Here is a 20,869-nt window from a genome sequence, read left to right on the forward strand (position 1 = left end):
CATTCTAAACAAACAGCCGCAGTATTATTATTCGCCTTCCCGGGAGTCAGACAATCGGGTGCACACATATATGAACACACATATATATATACAGATAAGAGCACATCAATAGGCCTCGGGAATATAAGTCTTAAAATTACAGAAGTGGTGCATCTGATTTTACGAACTGATTAATTGCTATTTTGTCTTTATTTAAATAATTGGATTCGAAAGCAGATCAGCGGTAATTAAATGTATATTTAAATGCCTATTATAGGTACTTAAATAATAGGGAAATAATTTATTTAAGCCTACATAATAATACACCTAAAACAAATGTTTTGTATATAAAAGAAACTTGTGCTTCACCAGAGAAATACCATATTTGATACTTGATTATCATAAATAACATATGCCTATAAATTCTGTAATTTGAAATACATTTTTAAATTATTATTCTATTTCCCTTACCTTAACTAAATAGTTTTGCTTGTAGAAATAGGTTGTTTAAAGAAATAAATTTTATATTTAATTTAATAAAAATATCAGAGCTATAAACGCAACCCCAGTTGTGCCTGTATGGAGTGGGGATCCCTAGTGCGGAGTGGAGAACTTGTATCGGGAGGTGAAGCTTGGCCAAAAGGGGTCGCCGCTGACATTGGCCACGCGGTCCATGTTGCACGTGATGTGCGGCTCGCCGTCTGTGAACTGCATAAACGCTGCCTCATTATGTCAGGGAGCCAATTGCGAAGAGAGCAAGAAACAGGAAAGACACGCCACCAGAATCGCCAGGAATTCGTATGATAATGCTTGAAAATCACATTCCCCTTTGGGGGGATTGTTCAATTTGTATGGCTGTTTGTTTTTGGCGCCTAATGATGCCATTAAGTGGCCGCAGCAGATTGCCGAACATGCTGTTTGGAGTCGAAAGACTTTTGGCCAAATATGATGTAAGTGCACATATATTTGTAGACAGAACATGAAGTGTGTGTTGCTGGTTAAAAAAAAAAAATTACGATATTTCATTCAGAATGCGTTCGCATCGAAAGCTGAAGTAATTCTTTTTTATACGTGACGCAATCGTTCACTTGTTCTCATGTTTTCTATTTTTAAAGAAATTGCCAAGTAATATGAAACACTGCAAAGGCAGTGAGTCACAAATCATTTTGTATTTGATTTGATGGATATATTAAAAAATCATAAGGGATAAAGAAATTTTTTAGGAAGGTAAAGAAAAGTAAAATTGTGCATTCTTCCCATTTTCTATAAATTAGTAGAAAGTAGTATTGCGCATGCAATTAATATCTATTCTTCGGCAATTTTATGACATTTCTTGTTAAAAAATGATCATAAAAAATGCATATTATTCTGAATAATAAAGATATAGATCGGCGGTTTGATGCAAGACCGCTTTTATGTAAATTGATGATTATATAGTCCAATTAGTTGAACATCGGTTGCCGAAATATTTTGAGCCAGCTGTCAGCTACAAATTGAGACAAGAATACACATTTTCACGATGCTCACAATTGAAAGTAATTTGCATTTCATACACAGCAAAGTAGAGTGAAAGTGTTGACTTCAAACATATTTTTTTTTATTCTTTTTCTTGGGCTGCTAAGTCGGGCTTGATAAATATTAATTGTCCACAGACATTTCGGGGTCAGCGACATAGTTTCCGAATGTAAATTGTATCTGTAGATTGGATCTGAGTTTGCTGGGTAACTGGCGCCCATTAATTGTGTTATATTATTGTGTTCAAATTATTCACACATGACGTATGGAGCGGCTGAACTTTTCTTGTAAACCCTCAATAGAATGGGGTTATCAGGCTGCCCTTGGTCACAGATAATTACGCAATTCGTAAAAGCTGGGATCAGAAAATGATCTATTGGCTGAGCGATTACAGCTTCAACACGAAATAGTTTACCCAATTTGTATTTATGGGATAATGATTCACATTGATCTCCGACATTTCAAGTGACACAGTGCCCCTCATAAACAAAGTGATTTTAATCTTTGGCTCATTTGAGTTCTAGGTGTGTCCCCAAACTTTGTAGTTAAACTGATACACAGGAAATTATTTTTAATGGGCTATTGAACGATTATTGTTTTTTATTGGGCACAAAAGAGCATTAAGCAATAAAGTATTTCTTACTGTCCATTTGAACTGCTTGAATATATTTCATTTAAATAGATATGGTTCATAGTTTTCTTATAAAACGATATGAATATGACAAACTTTTTTTTCAATGATCAAAAAATTCTGAAGATTAGCGAACAATCTCATTTTATTTGTGTGCAGGGATCTGCCCTTCATAATTACCATTATTTTGTTAATCTTTTCCCGCGATCTGACTGTTTCGATCCCCAATGAATGAATCATAGTTTTTTCCGCCGAAGCCTACGATTTTCGTTTGGCGAATGAATGAAGACCGACCGCAAAGTTGTGTGGCTTCCAGATGAACTATCTTTTTGGGTGTGTGCGATGGCATGGAAATCGGAATCGGAAAGGGCATGGGCATGGGCATGGGAATGGGAATGGGACAAGAGCTTTGCGGTTTTGCCGGGGAGGTAATTACAAAATATGGCCAGCCAGCCAAGTTGGCCAAAAACCGAGGAGGGATGCCCGTGTGCATATAATTTCGGCATTGAGTCAAGTGTGCGACTCGTGTTGCCAATACTGGTGCCCATAATTGCGGGCGGCGCATAAAGTGTCTGCGGTTGGTTTATTTCCACGCACAAGTGTCCGCAAAAGTGGAGGGGAATTGTATACATATATGCGGAATTGCGAATGCAATCCCAAACTGGCCACATTTGTGCATTGATTACCCAGCGAAACGGAAGTGCCGCTTTAATCTCATAATTTTACAGATTCAAACGGATGGCAGCTTATGTTTTTATTGCTTTTTTACAGACACTCCACTCTGTTCAAGATGCGTGTGCTACAAGGGGTAATGTTTGCATTGGGCATGATTTGCACGCTCCTGGTTCCAGTGCTCGGATCTTTTGAGCTGGTTGGACAGTCCATTAAAGGTTAGTGCGACTCTTTATTGTCTTATTTGTAATTTGTAACTCAAACTAAGAAAATCTATTATTAATATTAAGTAAAAATAAATTAAAGATCAAATTTTATACTGCATTGCTATTGCGGAATGATTAAAAAATGTGTAGCATACTTTCGGGCATACACATTGCACTCCAGTGGTCCTCAAACTGTAATATTTCCGTCCTAAGAAATAATTAAAGCAATTAAGAAATATCTGTAAAAATACTGGCTATTGCCCTGAAAGTACATTATTTAAAAAAAAGGTGTAGAAAATTTAAAGCCATTAGAAGTTTGCGCACATGTCAATTGAATAGTTTCTGAACTTACTTCTTTTATATCTAACGCTTGGGGATAAAACCAACAATTTCGTAATAAAGGCAATAACACCTACTTGGCGGCTACCATTTCAGATGCCCTGGCCGAATACACGCTGACCGACATTATGAACAACAACCAATTCGCGGGCATCGAGTTCGGTGAGGCGGAGGACGGCTTCCCCGCCTTCCGCTTCCTGCAGACGGCGGACGTGAAGTCGCCGTATCGAATGCTCCTACCGGAGAAGCTCTACGAGTTCGCCATCCTCATCACTTTCCGGCAGAGCTCGCTGAAGGGCGGCTACCTGTTCAGCGTGGTGAATCCGCTGGACACGGTCGTCCAGCTGGGCGTTCACCTCTCGCCCGTCGTGAAGAACAGCTACAACGTATCGCTGGTCTACACGCAGGCGGACCAGAACATCGGCCGCAAGTTGGCCAGCTTCGGCGTGGCTCATGTGCCGGACAAGTGGAACTCGATTGCCCTCCAGGTGCTCAGCGACAAAGTGTCCTTCTATTACGATTGCGAGCTGCGCAACACCACCCTGGTCACCAGGGAGCCCATCGAATTGGTCTTCGATTCGGCGTCCACTCTGTATATTGGCCAAGCGGGCTCGATTATTGGCGGAAAATTCGAGGTAAGTTCTGGCGGCGGCCAATTTGATTATGCCTTTGATCTGCGATCCATTGTAGGGGAATAATTTTCGAAACGCTATCGAGCACCTAAAACTTGCCCAATATTCAATTGAAGTGCCATTTTATTACCGTAGGGGTTGAGTTTAGAAATCCATTTAAAGTGGATTTTTAATTAGTGGTCAGAAGCACAATGGTTTATAATTGGAAATCATTATTTTGTGGACTGAAACATGACCTAATTGTCTAAAGTGTATGCGTAATAATACAATAATCATAGAAAATTATAACTTATAAGTGATTTATATAACATTGAAGGAACTTATTTTCTTCTCTAATATTTTTATAAAGAAAGAGGGTGAAAAAGAGAATCGTTCTATGCCATATTATGTTACTTTCAAAATTGGTTCCTTTTGTAAAAAAAAATCAAATTGTATAAGTTTTTTTCTTGCTGTGCAACTCCCCATTCAGCAATAGCTGAAAGCTTTTCACCACTTAAGACTTGAGCCAGCCCAAGAGTGGCGCCACTTGGCCATCTGGCGGAAAAAGTTGGCAACCTCTCAAAGGCACTCAAAAGCGCTCAAACTTCCCTTGGCGTTCGTATACGCCATGTGGGCTTGAGTATTGCGTATACCCCCCGTTGGCCGGAGAATAACTCACTCGATTCTCGACACTCGATTCTCTCCGTGGAGCGAATTCAGCGCTCGTTGGGATTCAGCCACCGAGTGAACGAGTCGAGCTGGCACGAGGAGCAATGTGTTGTCTGTGGCCCGAACAGATTGCTGTGATTTGATGGGCCTCCTTGGGCTGCGAGTGCGTTTACCTTTTCAGTTGCGTTCGCGTTTTCCAGCAGTTCAGATGGCCACGCGGCCGGTTAAAAGATGAGCCTATCGTTGCTGCCGTGCGGTCGGTACTCGTCCTCGTCCACGTCCATATCCACATCCTCGTCGTCTTTGTCGTCTTCGTCCTGCTCGTCTTCGTCCTGGTTTTCGGACGTCGTGAGTGCGGTGGCAGCTGGCACTACTACTACCAATACTACTACTGCTACTTCTGCCGTAGTTATTATAGCCCCAAAAACAACTGCAAATGAAGCCCTTGTGCTGGCTTAGCCGCAAAAAATGAAAGTGATTTATATGGCCAAATGAAATATGCTCGCCTAAGTGAACCGACCGGCCCGGAATCGAGTCAATTAAAATTCAATTATGCGACCAAAGATGAAGGAGAGGCCGCGTAAGCGTTTGAAAACCGTTCGACCGCTGAACTCCTGACTGAACCGGAAGTTTAAACTGCCATTGAAGTGTGTTCCCCCAAGCATAATCCTAGCAATCGATCATATCACAAGCGGATAACAGAGTACATATCGTGCAACAAAAACTGGGTTAAGTCCCAGACTTGCGAGACTTATCAACGGCAAGGATATACGCCAGATATCAAAACTGCAATTACTTTTACCCTTGTTCTGCTTGTTATCGTCGTCGTTTCTTGTCTTCGCGTTGCGATTGCCGGTTGTAAAAGTTCAAGAAGTAGTGGTGGCAAACACGAAAATAAACCCAAACACTGTCCAAAACCCCCACCAAAAACTCCACTCAGCGAGCTTGTTCGAATGGAAATCAATCAATTGCACAATGCCAGAATGCAGGCGGTGTGAAAAAGTGAATTAATTGCACAGCACGACGTCAAAGCTAAGAAACATAACGAACAGCAATTTAACCATAAAGAATAAAAATTACAAATAAATGCCCCACATGACACGACTGTCATTTGTAATTACAAATGAGTATGAAAAAAGTGGCATACATAATTTACGATTACAATAAATTTTAAAGCAAAACACACATACCTATAAATACAGCAAAGTATTTGCCATTAAATTATCTGTGATTTTTGTCAACATATTAAATATTTTGCGTGCGCGTGATTAAACCCCATATACCGTATCCCGAATCCGTATCCCATAATTTAAAGTGAATAGTTGTGAATGGTCCCAGTGCGTTCGGCTTGAAGGTAAATATGGCCAGCTGGCCAGATATAAGAGCTACTTCGTACACACAAATGGTTTGGAAAGTCGCCCATCAAAGTGTGCATGGTTCGCGCATAAATTGTGTCAAGCCAGGTCGGGACTGAAAATAAAACCCCTTAGTCCGGCCAGGACTCAAATAGGCAGGATATAGCGCCGCATGGATTGCCCTGGCATGCCTAAATCAATGGCAAACTCATTAGGGCCCGGCGAAAACAGTTTTTGCCCCGACGCGTCACTAACCACTGACAGAGTTGGCCAACTCCCGCGTCATAGCTCCCAACACCCATGCTCCACAACTCCCGCACTTTTCCCATTTTCCCCGCCAGCCAGTGCTCCTGCATATGCATATTAAAGCAGCACGGGGCGTATGCGTAATATGTATGTATACATTTATAATATTGTGGGCTGTCCTGCCTGCCTTTGTCTTTGCCTTCTGCGTCTCGCGTTCTTCGCATATGGCCGAAAGGCAAGGGAAAATACGTTTTATTTATTAAATAAAATAGGGCTGGCAGACGAGGCGCTCTCTCGCTGGATTTTAATAGGCATCGGGCGGTGGATCAAACAAAAGGCTCGTTGGCATAAAGAGCGAAAGTTAACCCTTCAGAAAAGTATGCTAAGCGCACTGAAAAGTATCTCTCTACGGCTCAAACTTTAAAGTCCTTGGCCATTTTGACTGCATTTAATTGCACGAGAGGCACAGCAAAATTTCAATTACAAAACAAACTTTGCACTGCACATCTTCTTGGGCAAAAGTGATCATAAATATTCATGTAAATCCAACTGGGTGCATGTGGGTCTGTGTGTTTTCACTGCTAATATGCATTTAAATATCACAGGCTGATTGTTTTTGCTGTTGTTTGCAACATGGACTTGCGTCAGCGTCGCTTTCAGCAATATGTAATTTTGATTTGTAAATTTAACAATTTATCATCATAATAGAATATTAGGATCCATTATGCTGGCACAATTTCAAAATTCAATTCGCAATGTTTATTTACATATTTGGTCAAGTACAGCCATCCATCCGCCCACTGCCAATCAATTGTGCTGGAAATTAGTTTTCAACAAACACTCAGCTCCTGTCCATTCTGCACTCCTCGGAAATCGAATTGTTTTTAGTGGTTAGTTAGTTCATAGTTGGTCAGTGTGCTTTCTGTGCGTTGGAAAACTTGGTTCGAAAAATTTTCTCTCTTTTCTCATTTTGAGAAATGTGTGGACCAGAGAACTGCAGCCCGCCACTGGCACTCTACGTCCACCCGATAAACACTCGGTCTCTAGGCACCCCGTCTTTTTTGACACCCTACTTGCGGCAACAGAAAATATTCGGGTGTTTTACCAACGTTGTGTTTTTGTTACGAGTAAAAAAACCACCCGAGGCCTGCTGCGCAAGAGCCGTATGGGTGAGTGGACGCACAGTCAACGATCGGCCGCAGGTCATTTTTTGTACGCCTAAAATTTGTATGGGTGGAAGCGCGACGGGTATAAGAAATGAAGGGTAAAAGGGAATACCCAAGAAAAATTTCGTGCTCATGTCGGGTGCCACCCGTTTCGAATCATTGCCTTACTAATTTTTCACAAGTCGCTAGCTGAATACTCTAATGACAAATATTCTTACATTATTACTATTACTATTATTTTTACTATAATTTACATTTAAATAATAAAAACGTTAATAATATATATAAATTATAATATTATATATAATATAATATATATATATATATATATATATATATATATATATAATTAAATTACATATATATATATATTTATAATATATATAATAAAATATAATATAATATATATAATTATAAAAATATAGAATAATAAGATGAAGGGCATTTTTTACAAAGTATTCGACAAAGTCTAGAGCCACGCCGAATGAATAGTGTGTAAACGTATGGAGTGTAAAACGTATGGAGTTACGCATCTTGTCTGTGACTCGACTATCTACAAGAGTAGATAGACTGATAGAGACTATCACCCGAATATTTTTAGAAACACCCGAGTATTTTTGGAAACACCCATGTGTTTAACGGTAAACCCACAAGTGTTTTTGTCACTCATCCCTTTTTAGGCATTTGTCTTTTTCTGACTGTTTGTCTTCTCTACCCTCCGTTATGGGTGCCGAGTATGATCGGCACCCGCGACGCAGGTCACCGTATTGATTCGGGTGCGGGCACAACGGGGTGTCTTGTCTGCATGTGCAGACGTATACTGTGTGTTTGTAAGTACCCGCGATGTGCGTGGCGGGTAGCACCCGCACACAAAATTGTTGGGTGTGAGTCGAGTGGTAAAAAATGCCACCCTTGCAGTTCTCTGGTGTGGACAATACATTAACATTGGAAATGTAATAAATAATTGAAAGCCGGTTGCTTTGATTCGTCGAACATTATTTTACGACGGCTCTGGTTTTCGATACTCATTTACCGCATATATTTCCGCTTGATGGACGGCCATGAGAGTTCTTACCCCAAGGCAATAACACATGTACATACCTTTTGTGTTTATGTCCATAAATGGGTTTTTTATTACGTCTAGAGCTGCGGGCCGTTAAAATCGTACATATTCGGTACCTATTTTTTATGAATCTGATGGGGGCTGTTGAGTTCTGGTAACCACATAAAACCCTTACAAAATAATGTGAACCAAACGAACACATCTTCAATGACACAAGGCTACGCAGAAGCAACGACAAACTATGATTATTTTGTAATTTTATAGCTACCCCAAAGGGGCGTAAAGCCAGCCCAACCAAATAGGGCGTCACCAATAAACATAAATTATGCAAATTTTTGACTTAAATTATACGAGCTGATAGCACCGCCCCATATTCCAGCCCATAATTTTTTGGGTTGTTATTAATTAGTCAGAGACTTCATGAGCGCGTTTTAATCATTGGGAACACGCGTCTCAAGGAACCCCCATATGATGTGGATATCTTGGATACATATGTAGATATATATATATATATGTATGTGTACATGTGTAGATGGGAGGAGCTGTCGGGCTTATCGATCAAACGCTTACAAAAGTCACAAAGGCCTGAGGTTAGGCATTAGACATTTCTTGCACTGACGGTTTGTTTTGTTCCGCCTTCATATTAAGGATACATGTGTGACACATATCCCACTCCGGGGATTCATTCCTATACCGTTTTCCGACCTTGTCACAGATAGCTGCAGACAAAGACGGGCCCACAGAAAAAAGGGAAATTTCTGCGGAAAACGGTGCTTATTAAAAATTACATGTCAAACGGAAAGGCAGCAGAGGAAACCCAAAACTCACACGAGATGGCTTTACACAAAGCTTTTAGATTTCGTTGCTTTGGGGGACGGAAGAACCCTTTTTAAATATGTCGCCCCATTATCTTCATTAGGCGCTAATGTCCGAAAAAGGGTTTCGTTCAAACTATTGCCCTTTGTAACTTTGTTTTTTTTCGTCTTCTTCCAGGATTTAACTTTCTGGCTACCATGACAACTTCAAAAGTCGTTACTCATTTTTGTGTACTTAATTTGGTATAAAAGATATGAAATTTCCTTCTTATCGTCCTGCCACCTTTATTTTTTTTTGGCAGCACAAGCTTGCCCCTTTTCATTAAAAGTAAGGCTGAGTGCCAGGGTGTAGGTAATTTCATTAGAAAACTTGAATCGCGCCAAACTTTAAGCTTAAACTCCGTGCCTGTGTGCCTGCAGTCGCAGAGTTTTAATGCTGCGTGAAGAATGCCAAGTTTAGGAGGGGCGGAGTTTGGGTGGATCCGATCCAGAGGTGTGGGCCAGTCGCTTGACTTGGCATAAAAAAAGTTTCCTTTTGGGCTTCCACATTTTGGGCGCGCACAAAACTTTGTGTTACGCCGCCGCCGCCGCCGACTCGTTGACTCAATAACTGGTTGGCTTCACTTCCTCCCCGTGCTCCGCAAAAAAAGGGAACCGAAGTCGAAGAAGGCCCAAAAGGTGGGCGTGTTAGATGGAGCTGGGGGCGTGGTCGGGTGTTAAAGACTTAAGGTGAGCCCATGGACGCTGCTGGTGGCTCTAGACTGACACGATTATCGTAATTATGCGCTGACTGTAGCATACTTTTGTGAGCCAGCTCTTAGCCCCATAATAAGTTGTTGTTGTGTGAGTGAGTGCGTCTGTGTATGTGTGCATCTCCTGTACTTTTGAGAGTGTGTGTGTGTGTTGGCCCAACTTTTGCCGCAATTATGTAGGTTGGCAGAAGTTGCTGCTCGCCTTTTTTTATTTTATTTTTTCATTTTACTTTCCATTTTTTCGGGGTGCACTGGCTCAAGGACGTAACCACCAGAACCCGCTGCAAAACATTTGGCTTATGCCTTTATGCGGTTGCCAAGAAAAAAAAAAATTACACAAAATGTAGCGAAAGTCGTCGCAAGACATCTTGCGAACATGTGACCAATTTTCGGAGCTTCATTCCTTGCCTTTGACATTGCTATAATTCAATATTTTTTTTTCGACCAAACTTGTTGGCAGCTTAACTTTTTAAAAAGTTTACTTCAAGTGCTACCTCTGATTTGTTGGGATTTTCCCGCTTCGATGGTGAATTTTTGGTGGTGATTTGAAGGCAAAATACTTATTTTATGTTTTTAAAAGTAACCATATATAAATAATATGTATTTTTTCGTTAATGGTCAAATTAGGTAAATGGAAAATTTCGCTGTTTAAATCTGTTATTAGAGGGTATCAATTGGTCTTTTCGCCGCCACAGCAGTCATATTTTTCAGCCGCCACCCCTGGCGCCGCAAATCAGTGAGAAAATGCTGACAAGCGACGGGTGGAAGGAAAAAATACGGGAAGCAGAATTAAATAAAACGTATTACATTTGTAGCGTTTACAGGAAGTAAGCGTGAGGGTCGGGGGTCCTTGGTCGAGTGCCTGTTAAGGGGCGTGTGCGTGTGAGGGTGAGTATGAGTATGAGTGTGGGTGAGGGTAAGGGTGTGAGCTTCTTGCCATACATGTGAGAGTGCTTGTGGCATGTGTACAAAAACGCTTTGTGGCAGGGAAAGCACCTTCCTGCTTCCTCACCAACAGAAACATTTTGCGGCGGCAAGGGAAGCTCACAAGGTTAAGACTTGGCCACAAAAGCCATTAGGCATCAGCATCAGCGACAGCAATATCACTAAGCCAAAGTCCAAGCGGGTCAAATACACTTGCCGACATCTCAATAATCAGAGATGGCAAGAGGCTATGTGTACTTAGGAAAACAACAGGGTACAAACCTAATTTTTAGGGTCTCACTTCAGCATAAACCAGTATATGACGCACAACGTGGGAACTGTATTGAATAAAAAACAAATCAAACGGCTTATATTCGAAAATATAATAATCCCAGGATTAGCTTCCCATCACTGCCGAACCACGAAACTATACTAAAATCGAAGTGGAAGCGAAAACCAAACCATTTGTGTGTGTCGATGGTGGCAAAGCAATATACCCACCCTCAGCTAATTAATATTCCAATTTATGCATTTTCTTTCAGGCAATTCTATTCGTCGCCGGTTGTTTGTTGTTGTTCATTTCGTTTGGCGTTGATTTCTCGTAGTTCTTTAAGTGTTGTATATCGAATCGGTGTTGAATCGGAATCGTGTAAATATCGTACAAAATGGCAATGGTTATATCGACGCGTGCCAAGCTCGTGATTACCGCGCTGATTCTGTTCTTCCTGCTCGGCATCGTCCTCGTAACGGGCTCCACAAAGGGATGGTTCAATCCCAACCGCTACAACGGCGAAAGGGTGGCAGCTAGGATTCAGGTAACTAACTTAAACCCACAAGCCTCGACCGCAACAAGTTTTGCCGGGTTTGCGTTTTTCTGAAACCGAATGGCATTTCAGTCTAATTAAAATGAACTAGCCAATTAATTATAATCATTATCAACACGTGTCTGGCGCACAATTTCCCCTTTTCACATTTTTTGTTTGCCACAACCACTTTACAAGGCTCGCCAAGCATCTAAACATTACGAACTGTGTAATGTGTAATACTAAATGGTAAATGCTAAATGCTTGACATCCTGCCCCTTTTTAAATGCAAACAAATGTCACCGCTGTGTGCTCCTGGACTGGGATTCCTCGCGTAGTGACCAGGTGGGCTGGGGAAGGTTTCGCCTATAGCGCGGCTTATGCGCGTCCAGCACGCACACACCACAACACACACACATAGATATAGTTGGAACTAACAACCAGCACCCACAACAAGTTAGGGAAACTTTTAAACACACACTCGCAAACATCGTCGCAGTCACAGCGAGCGGAGAGCAAATAAAGCATGCCAGGATGTACACAGGAAACGAAGATGGGCATTTGTTTTATAAAGAATTGCGGAGTTTTTGATATTATTTCTATTGTGGTTACTAGAATACTTACTTTTTTAAATCTTAATTGGAGATTTTAAAATAATACCCTAATAATTTTCATTTGAAATGTACATAGTAATAAATCAAACAAGTTGGAAGATTAAATTTATATCGGAGATTGCCTGTATTAGTAGTAAAATTGATAAATTATTTATAAGTATTATTACAAGTAATTAAAAAATCGAAGTGAACCTTTAAATGCAGTAATTACTCCCATTCAATTATTTTCCGTGCAGGTATACATGCAGTACACGAAAACAAATAAAGTTTATTGTGACAAATGTTTCATGACAACAGCACATTTCGCTCTGGTCGAGCACACCTGCCTCTTCCGCTTGCCACTTTCTCCCCCAGGTGAAAGACCACCTTTGTTGTTGCGACGCAGAGGAATGAAAGACCATTGCAATTATTAGAGCACATTATAAGCATTTTGTTGCCGACGCTCGGTCACAAGATAAATTGATAAAACTGACACGGGTACGCTCACCTGTTCGGTATAGTACTTCTTGTCCCGTTTAACGAGCTGCGTTTTAAGTTTTTCTGCTGCCCACGTGTCGTATACGCAATGCCAGTTTTTGCGACTACTTGGAGGAATCCATTTGGTGAATGAGTGGTTTGCAGTTTATAATGCCCAATGGTATTTCTTCAAAGTATTTTTACTTTGCTCTTCCATGGACTTACTTTTTTGTATATAGATTTCTCGAAAGAAGTGTACAAGTAGTTGGCAGACCATCATTTCTCCATTTTGTGGTTGGTAAAATGTAAATATCCTCAGCATTTCGAAAATGTTTATGAATGTAAATATGAAAATTTCATTTATGTAACTTGACTAACTGGTTTACCACAAAATATTTTCAGACTTTATGATGACCCAAGGTAATGCAGAGATGTAATGATTTAATCGTATTTAGAAAATAGCAATGCATTTCACATTAATGGAATGTGAGGAAACGCACTTAAACTTAATTAAGTTTCTTCTGTTTTCTAAACATGCAAATGGGACTTTATAGTTTTGTGTAAAATACAATGACTAAAAGTGTGTTTAATTGAAGACTGCTTGCAAAGTGCTAATTTCCCACCCATTTTATAAAGTTTTGTCATAAGATACACAAATGACATACTCAAAAAAGAACAAAAGAGCAAATGGCACCTATTTCCGTGTCGATAGAACCTTTTTGTTCCTGTCAAACGTTCTTTTCCATTGTTTCCGCCCCAAAGGACCTTTCCCAAAGGGAGTCAGTCCAGCCAATACAGAGCCACAATACGAGAAAACTTCGACTAATACCTGCATAATTGTTGTGCTAATTTTGTCAGCACGCCCAGTTAATGTTTCTATTGACACCAAGCACGATGGCGAAGGGGCAGCGACGGGTGGGCGGGGCTGGGCGATGTCCTTCCCAGAGTTGCACTGCTTTGACATTATTTACGCTTACCTATGGGTTTGGCTCGCCCTCACCTCACCTTCCTCTTCAGCAAACCCCCTTTCGAGTCTGAAAACAGTGATTAAACTAATTTTATGCAGCAGCGAGGCAGGACGAGGGCGAATACAAGGATACAGGCGAGGATTCGCGGAAAGCGAGGAAATGGCGAGGGGCGAGGCAATAAAAAACCATTTAAAACATTCAAAGTGTCGCATGAGAACGGGCAAAGTGAAAGTCGACAAGCGCTAACGACTGGCTTCGATATGGAAAATAGTCGATGGCTCTATTTTGCTATTTTTCCATTACCATTACTATATGGGAAAAGATAACACCATGAAATGAAAGCAGAAACTAAGCTACTTTCTATTAAAAGTCGATTTGGATTGGATCGCTCTTCTGATCATTTCGACTTATTCTGAACAAGAATAATTAAATGGAAAAGTGAATTAAAATTCATTAAAACAATCAATATTTTTCCACGCTTTTCATGATTATTTTTCCCAGTGCCTAACCAAATATATGTGCTGAGCGCTAAAATGAAATCAAGCCCAACAACCAAAGAAACAAAGTTTAGCAATAAAAATCTAAAACAAGGAGCGCGAGTTGTAGCCAGGCTGTTAATAAAGCCATTTCTGCATGGGCTGTCTCACCTGGCACCACCCACTAAATGGCACCGAAAGCCACCCACTTTCTCCCAGCACCACCCACTAGCAACCGGCGATGGGTTCATTAGCAGTGACTTACATTACACAAGCTTTCCCGTGTTGTTGTCGCTATTTTCCTAGTTTCCTTGGCGCTGTTAATTACGACCCCACGATAAAAATGGCGGAAAAAAAAGGGGAAAATCGGTGGGGAATGAAAGGAAAAACCGCCTGGCGCACAATTGGAAATTTATAAAAATTACACGTAGATTGACAGGCAATTTGTCCTTGTTTAATACGAGGTGGTTATCCACTGCCAGCGGTTGTTGGCTTATTGACTGATTTCTCCGAATTCCCGAGGCTTAGACATGTGGCTTTTGGAGGCACGGCGAGGTCTATTAGGTTTCATTAGTGCCTAATTACCCAAAAGCGAAATTAGGCGAAAGCCAATTATAGTTAATGCATTTAGCGATTCCGACTCGTCGAAACTCGTTGGACATTTATGGGCTGACAAGCATTGTGTTACACCAGGTATTAGTCGATAATCCTGCTGCGCATTTCCAATTAATAAGGCATATATTATGTGGCATGGTATCCTTGTGGGCATAAAAAAGCCATTCACACCCGCATTCAGACATATTCCAAAAGGAACAACCCATCGACATTTCAGCGGAATGGAAAGAAAGTAGCCAACCATTAACTCACACCCACTATCCGATTCTCGATTGAGCAATAAAAAACTACCGGAAAAGCATTCCCCTAGATTTAGCTAGACAAATACACAGGTACATATATGTGCATTCGTGGCTGGCTATAAATTATAAAAATATCCGAGTGCCTCAGAAGCAGAAGGAAAGTTTCCGGCTAAAACAGAAGCGAAATGCCAGTGGAGAATTCTTGAGAATCGAATCATTGTTTACTAGCAAATAAACCCGAAACTCGGCTGCTGAATTTATTTCAAAATTAAATTCCTTATTCGGAGCCACTGAAAAGGCATTTATAAAATATTTAATTTTCTGCACTAAATAGAAGCTAATCCAAAGTCAATGGTCTGAAAACTAGCTCTTTCTCCTACTAAAAAAAGTCTGAAGTTGACTAAAAGAAACGATTTTCATATTCATGAGTGTCATGCTCTCAGGCTTTACTTGAGATAAATTCAAATTTAATCCCCACATTCCTGATGTGTATAAATTCCGAAAGGCAAAACATTAAATATTGAGCAACGCTCCGTACATTTGATTTATGAAAACATATTACTCCCGTTGCTATCCTGCAGGGCGGAGAAAAGAAACACAACCGGAGTAAAAATACGGATATTTGTGAAAGCTTCATCCACGGGCTGGGAATATAAGCATATGAAAAACTAGCTTCCGTTACGTTTATGATAATATTTTATTAAAGCGCAGCATGCCACTATAACTACGGGTTAGCAACCAAATGGCAGGAGTTTGAGTTGCACGCACCCAAGGAATCGCATAGAAATCCAAGGCGAACTTGGAGCTCTGGGGCTCGATGACGACGTCGACACGCCCCGCCAAAGAGTCCGTAATAAATTTATTATTGTGCCGCACCAGAAGCCAGAACACAACCGAACCGAACTGAACCGAACCGAACAGAAGTTGCAGGACGATGGCGTAGGTGGTGGTATCTCACTTTTGATGGCATAGATAGCACAACTTTTAGACCGACTCTTGCGGTTCTGGCGCTGCGATAGGCAACGCAAAGTTTTCGCTTCTTGAACTTGTTGCATTGACAACCTGCAACGGAAGTTGCTCCCTTCAGATTGCAACTTCTGCGTGCACATCGCGAATGCTGATAAGCCGCATCCTGTAAATTGAAGATACCTTTCACAAATAATTGGGTTGGGTTTTATGGGTAAACTAACAATTTGATATCTTATTATAAATTTGGAAATACATCCCATCGAAATTGTATAGATAAGAATTCTGAGTGAATATGATTGTAATTTTATTAGGTAGTTTTATACTACCATTCCAAAAAAATGTAGTTTGAAGACAAATGTTACACTTCACGCTATATGTATTGCAAATAGGTAGCTGGAGGGTTGTTTTTTTTTTCTCAAGAACGGATGCATCTGCATTTGCATCTCAGTATCTGAGTAACTGAGCGTGCGTCACTATGGCCGCTGCTCAGCAAATTGGATGCAACCCTCGCCGGCGAACTGCAGTTGGCAAGCGTGTTGACAAGCACCACGCACTGTGATGCCCCCGGGGGCGTTGGGGATCTGGCCTGGTACCTCAGATATGGCGGGAGATATGGCCAGGATAAACCATGCCATGCCATGCCATATACCTTTCCACTGCCGCAATATAAATAGCACTGATTTGCGCTAACAAATGCGGAGCGGTGGCTGTCGCTATCTGCTATCTGCGACTTGCTGGCAGCCCGAAAGTTAAGCCAACCAACCATACAACCCATTTGTTTATTATGAAAATACGGGCTGCTCGGTCTCGTGAGTGGAGAAGCTCCGTATACCGTACCGCTTTCTCCGGCCCTCTGAGCCTGTATCTGTGCCTGTGCATCTGTGTGCGTGCTCGGCGTGTTAGTGTGAGTGGATTGCCGTCTGTGTGCGAGTGCTGCCCACAAAAACCTTAAACTGATGACACACTTCACATGGAGGTTTCTGCCTCTGGCTATGGTTCTGGCTCTTTTTTGGTCGTTGCCGTGTGCCCGTTCATAGAACTTACACGGAGAAAGGCAACTACAACTGGCAAGATTTTAATACAAATCAGTAAATAGCAAGGGCCTCTAAGTTGCTTTAATAGTAAGTCCTTCGCACACTAACTTCCTTTATGTGCATATAACTCTAAAGAGCAAGAGCTCATAAATTTCTGAAATATGCCTATTTCTAACTCTTTCAATGACAATTCCTTCCTATGTAAACGGCGAATAAACCATTAACCATTTAGCAACCAAATATTTGTACGAATTTCGCTCAGTGCAGCTCGTAGCCGGCTTTCGGTGCTGCATTTCCGCTTGAATGGCGTCTGTGCTCGGAGCAACTAACAGCCCATTGACAAGGGGCCGTGGGTGGGTGGCTGGAGGGTCGTAGGGCTGTTTCTGTGGGTGGTGCGGAGGGGCAAGTGTGTCACCACACACGACCACGTAACTGAAAGGCATACTTACCGTTTTAAAACTGTGCGCTCTGTACATGGCACACTACTATATTGACTTTGAAGCATAAAAAGCTTTCCCAGATACTCCAATACACTGGAGGCGAACTCTTTATTACCGCCCATATGCCGGAGTCATGTTTCTGTGTTCTGTAGCTGCTAGTGTGGGTATTGTACAATGAAAACCGTTGGAAGCCATGCCTTGGGAATAGACGGTGAGATGACTTCCTGATCGATCTGGCTTAAGGCCGGGCCTTATCAACATTGGTTCCCGTGGCAAGCGGTCCTTGGGGTTTTGCCAACATATCTAATGGTTCGAACTCATCCTCCTCTTCGCACTCCAAGTGGGCATCGAAAAGGGCACAGAAGTCCCTTATGTAGTTCCTAAGACTTGCAATTCGCGACTGCAATTGCACAAAGGTGCGTTCATCGAAGACTTTCACCTTGATTCTATCGCCAGTATCTTTAGTTATCGAAGCCAGATCGTATAGGTCCCTTCGCTCGTCGAGATTCTTGCTGCACAGGCGGCTGAGGTGCGTTACAAAGTCCTCCAAGTCCTCTATAAGTTCCACTACTAAGAAATAGTTTTTGGTCTTATTTGGAACAGATATAGGCTTTGCAACGGAATAGGCATAATCAAATTTTTCACCAATGGCCTTAAGATCACCCGGTAATCCCTTCAGAGCATCCTGAGTGCAGACTAAGAAACCCTACAGTATTATTTATTAATGTATTATTTTATTTCTTTTATAAATGTTGCTTACATTCATATCTGTGAAGGCTCGCCAGTCTGCTGATAATAGCTCATAATCTGGCCACCAGTCGTCATTTTCATCTTGAAACTCATCTCGAGTGGAAGCAATCATGCGAGTTTTTAGTATCTGAAGTAGTTGTCCCAGCCGTGGTTTCATCAGCTCAATGATCAGGTTTCGTAACTCTTCAATCTCTTTGCTTCCTTTAGAATCTTTGGGAGCTTCCTTCAATAGTTTATTTAAGACTTTAGCAGACTCCATGCTGGAAAAAAATATAATTTGGGAAGTGGAAGCTGCGAGTTTGATTAATAATATTGCTGTATTAGCACCAAAATGTTTGTTTTGAAGTAGATTTCAGAAATCGCCTGGCCTCCTGAATTTTCACCACTTCAGGACCAGTTTTGCATATCCTTTTTATATACATACAAGTTACGAACCCTCTTCTTGCGCCCTTCGTCAGGTCTCACCAGCGCTCGGCTCTCGTGTTTTCGGGCCCCGTCAGCAGGCGACTCGGGGCCTGTCTAGTAACATGTTCGTGTAAGTTACGAACCCTCTTCTTGCGCTCTTCGTCAGGACTCACCAGCGCTCGGCTCTCGTGTTTTCGGGCCCCGTCAGCAGGCGACTCGGGGCCTGTCTAGTAACATGTTTGTGTATGTGTGCATTCGGAACAAGTGCCGTTGGTCGCACTCAGGGTGGGGTAGAGGGGTCAACGGGGGAAGCGTATATAAAAGCAGCGGGGCGGGAGAAGAGGGGCAGTCTCGAACGGACACATAACGGAACCGCTAGCAGATCGCGAACTGAATCTTAAAATAAAGCTAATCGTAAACTCGAACCCTCTTAACTATCTTGACTATTATTTGGAGAACCACAGCATGTTGGTTGTCATATCAAGGTGAGGTATGCGGCAGCGAGTGCCGAGAACCCTGATGCAAGTGCAACTTGCGTTAACTGGCGCCCGAACAGGGACCGGCAATGTCCGGCCGATAAAAGTGATACGAAAAAATTGTGGAAATTTGTGCGTAAAAATAGTGGTGGTGTGCATAAGTCAGATTAAGATCTGAAATCCATAAAAGAAAAAGAAGTGTTGCGTGAGCTGTGTATAAAATGATAAAATAGCAATTACCCGCTGCCGGGGGGAACTACGCCCATCCCGGGGCGCAACAAATATTGCATAATTCAATAAAAGGTGTAAAATTTCTAAAATAAAAATGTAAACCTATGTTGCGCCAAGACCTAATTTAAATTAATAAAACAACGACCCGCTACCGGAGGACGCCACGTCGCCCATGCCGAGCGCAAAAGTTGTACGATACCTATAACATAATTAAAACACGATCAACCCACTGCGGCGGTACGGCTTGTGGGAAAATTTTTTTTTTCTCTCCTTGCCAATTCGCGAGTGCAAAAGATTGTGTATAATAAACCAATAATTAACCATTGCAGCAGTTTACCTGCGGCAGTACGAGTAATATGAGCGCCCAGAGTGATAAGGTGGTGTGTGGCAGCTTGTTGGATACGTTAAGTGGTGTGGAATGCACCCAAAAAAAACCGCCCAACAAGTTGTGTGGCGGCCGTACCTTAGTAGGCAACCAGCCAAAAGGGATACTACGGAACCACCGTGCCCAGTGCCGAAATAAATTAGAGGTCATCAATAAAAAACTGTAACAGCACGCACGCAAGGAAAAAATATTGCAAAATGGAATAGCGCACAAAAATTGTATAAACACATGCACAACACCACAATTCAAAGGAAAACAAGTATAGTACAATTTCCCCAATTTCCCGAAACGAAATGAATAAAAATTCTCTACAATACACTAATTCACCTTTTTTTACTTATCCCAATAGAATATTCATGCTGTAGGGGTACAACCTAAACGACGAAAACTAATAAAGAGCATACAAGGGTGAGTGAAATATTTCATTAAACTTTATTGCCATATTTGCTAAATTTAGAGAAATAAAGAAAAAGCGAAGAAGAACAGATATTCTTTTTTATCGGGTTAAAACCGTTGTCTCACATTTCCGTAAAGTAATAACGAATTCTGTTACCTTGAAAACTTCCTGCATCTTTCCAACGCAAACTAAAAATCAAAATGGAAGAGACCCTGCGTGCTCTTAGCGAGTCCCTCAATGCCCTGACCAACGTGGTGACAGGCATTAAGGAAGATATTAAGAAAAATAATGATAGGTTGGCTATTTTAGAACAGGAGCGCGGGAACGCTGACCCTACGGTCGACCAACCGCAACCCCTGGTGCGCGCACGCACCGAGTATGAGCTGAGAGAGATATCGGTCCTCCCTGACTGCGTCAAAGAACTGCAGGCGTTCGAAGGACGGCAGGAGGCTTACCTGTCTTGGATAAACAGGGCACAGTCAATACTGACCGAATATGACTTGATTAAAACCAGACCCCTGTATAGGGCAATTGTCTTGCATATTAGACAGAAAATAAGGGGACACGCCGACATGGCCTTGGCGGCCTATGGCGTCCAAGACGACGATTGGGACGACATAAAACGAGTCTTGGCGCTGCATTACGCAGACAAACGAGACTTACGT

At 41.7% G+C, this 20,869-nt stretch overlaps 2 protein-coding genes across 17 annotated transcripts in view; one reads left to right on the forward strand and one right to left on the reverse strand.

Annotated features, from left to right (window-relative positions):
• LOC6737075 (collagen alpha-1(XVIII) chain) overlaps positions 1–20,869 on the forward strand; it is a 63,259-nt gene that overhangs the window by 10,354 nt on the left and 32,036 nt on the right. For 12 of the 16 annotated variants that reach the window (XM_039294324.2, XM_039294326.2, XM_039294327.2 and 9 more), the window contains exons 3-4: positions 2,897–3,015; positions 3,439–3,977. In XM_039294324.2, coding sequence (XP_039150258.1) covers positions 2,916–3,015; positions 3,439–3,977 — 639 coding nt within the window. In that variant the 5' untranslated portion in view covers positions 2,897–2,915. Of the gene's footprint in view, positions 1–2,896; positions 3,016–3,438; positions 3,978–4,790; positions 5,977–11,485; positions 11,759–20,869 lie in introns of those variants that run through there. The other 4 variants (XM_039294335.2, XM_044923113.1, XM_044923114.1 and 1 more) reach the window with 2 other exon arrangements.
• On the reverse strand, positions 17,611–18,660 carry LOC6737073. The gene is made up of 2 exons (XM_002083884.4): positions 18,321–18,660; positions 17,611–18,266 (listed from the first exon to the last, which is right to left on the reverse strand). Exons 1-2 carry the CDS (start codon positions 18,567–18,569, stop codon positions 17,799–17,801), a joined length of 717 nt encoding a protein of 238 aa, XP_002083920.1. The 5' UTR covers positions 18,570–18,660; the 3' UTR covers positions 17,611–17,798.

This window comes from Drosophila simulans, chromosome 3L (assembly GCF_016746395.2).
Source record: "Drosophila simulans strain w501 chromosome 3L, Prin_Dsim_3.1, whole genome shotgun sequence".
Classification (NCBI taxonomy): Eukaryota; Metazoa; Arthropoda; class Insecta; order Diptera; family Drosophilidae; genus Drosophila; species Drosophila simulans.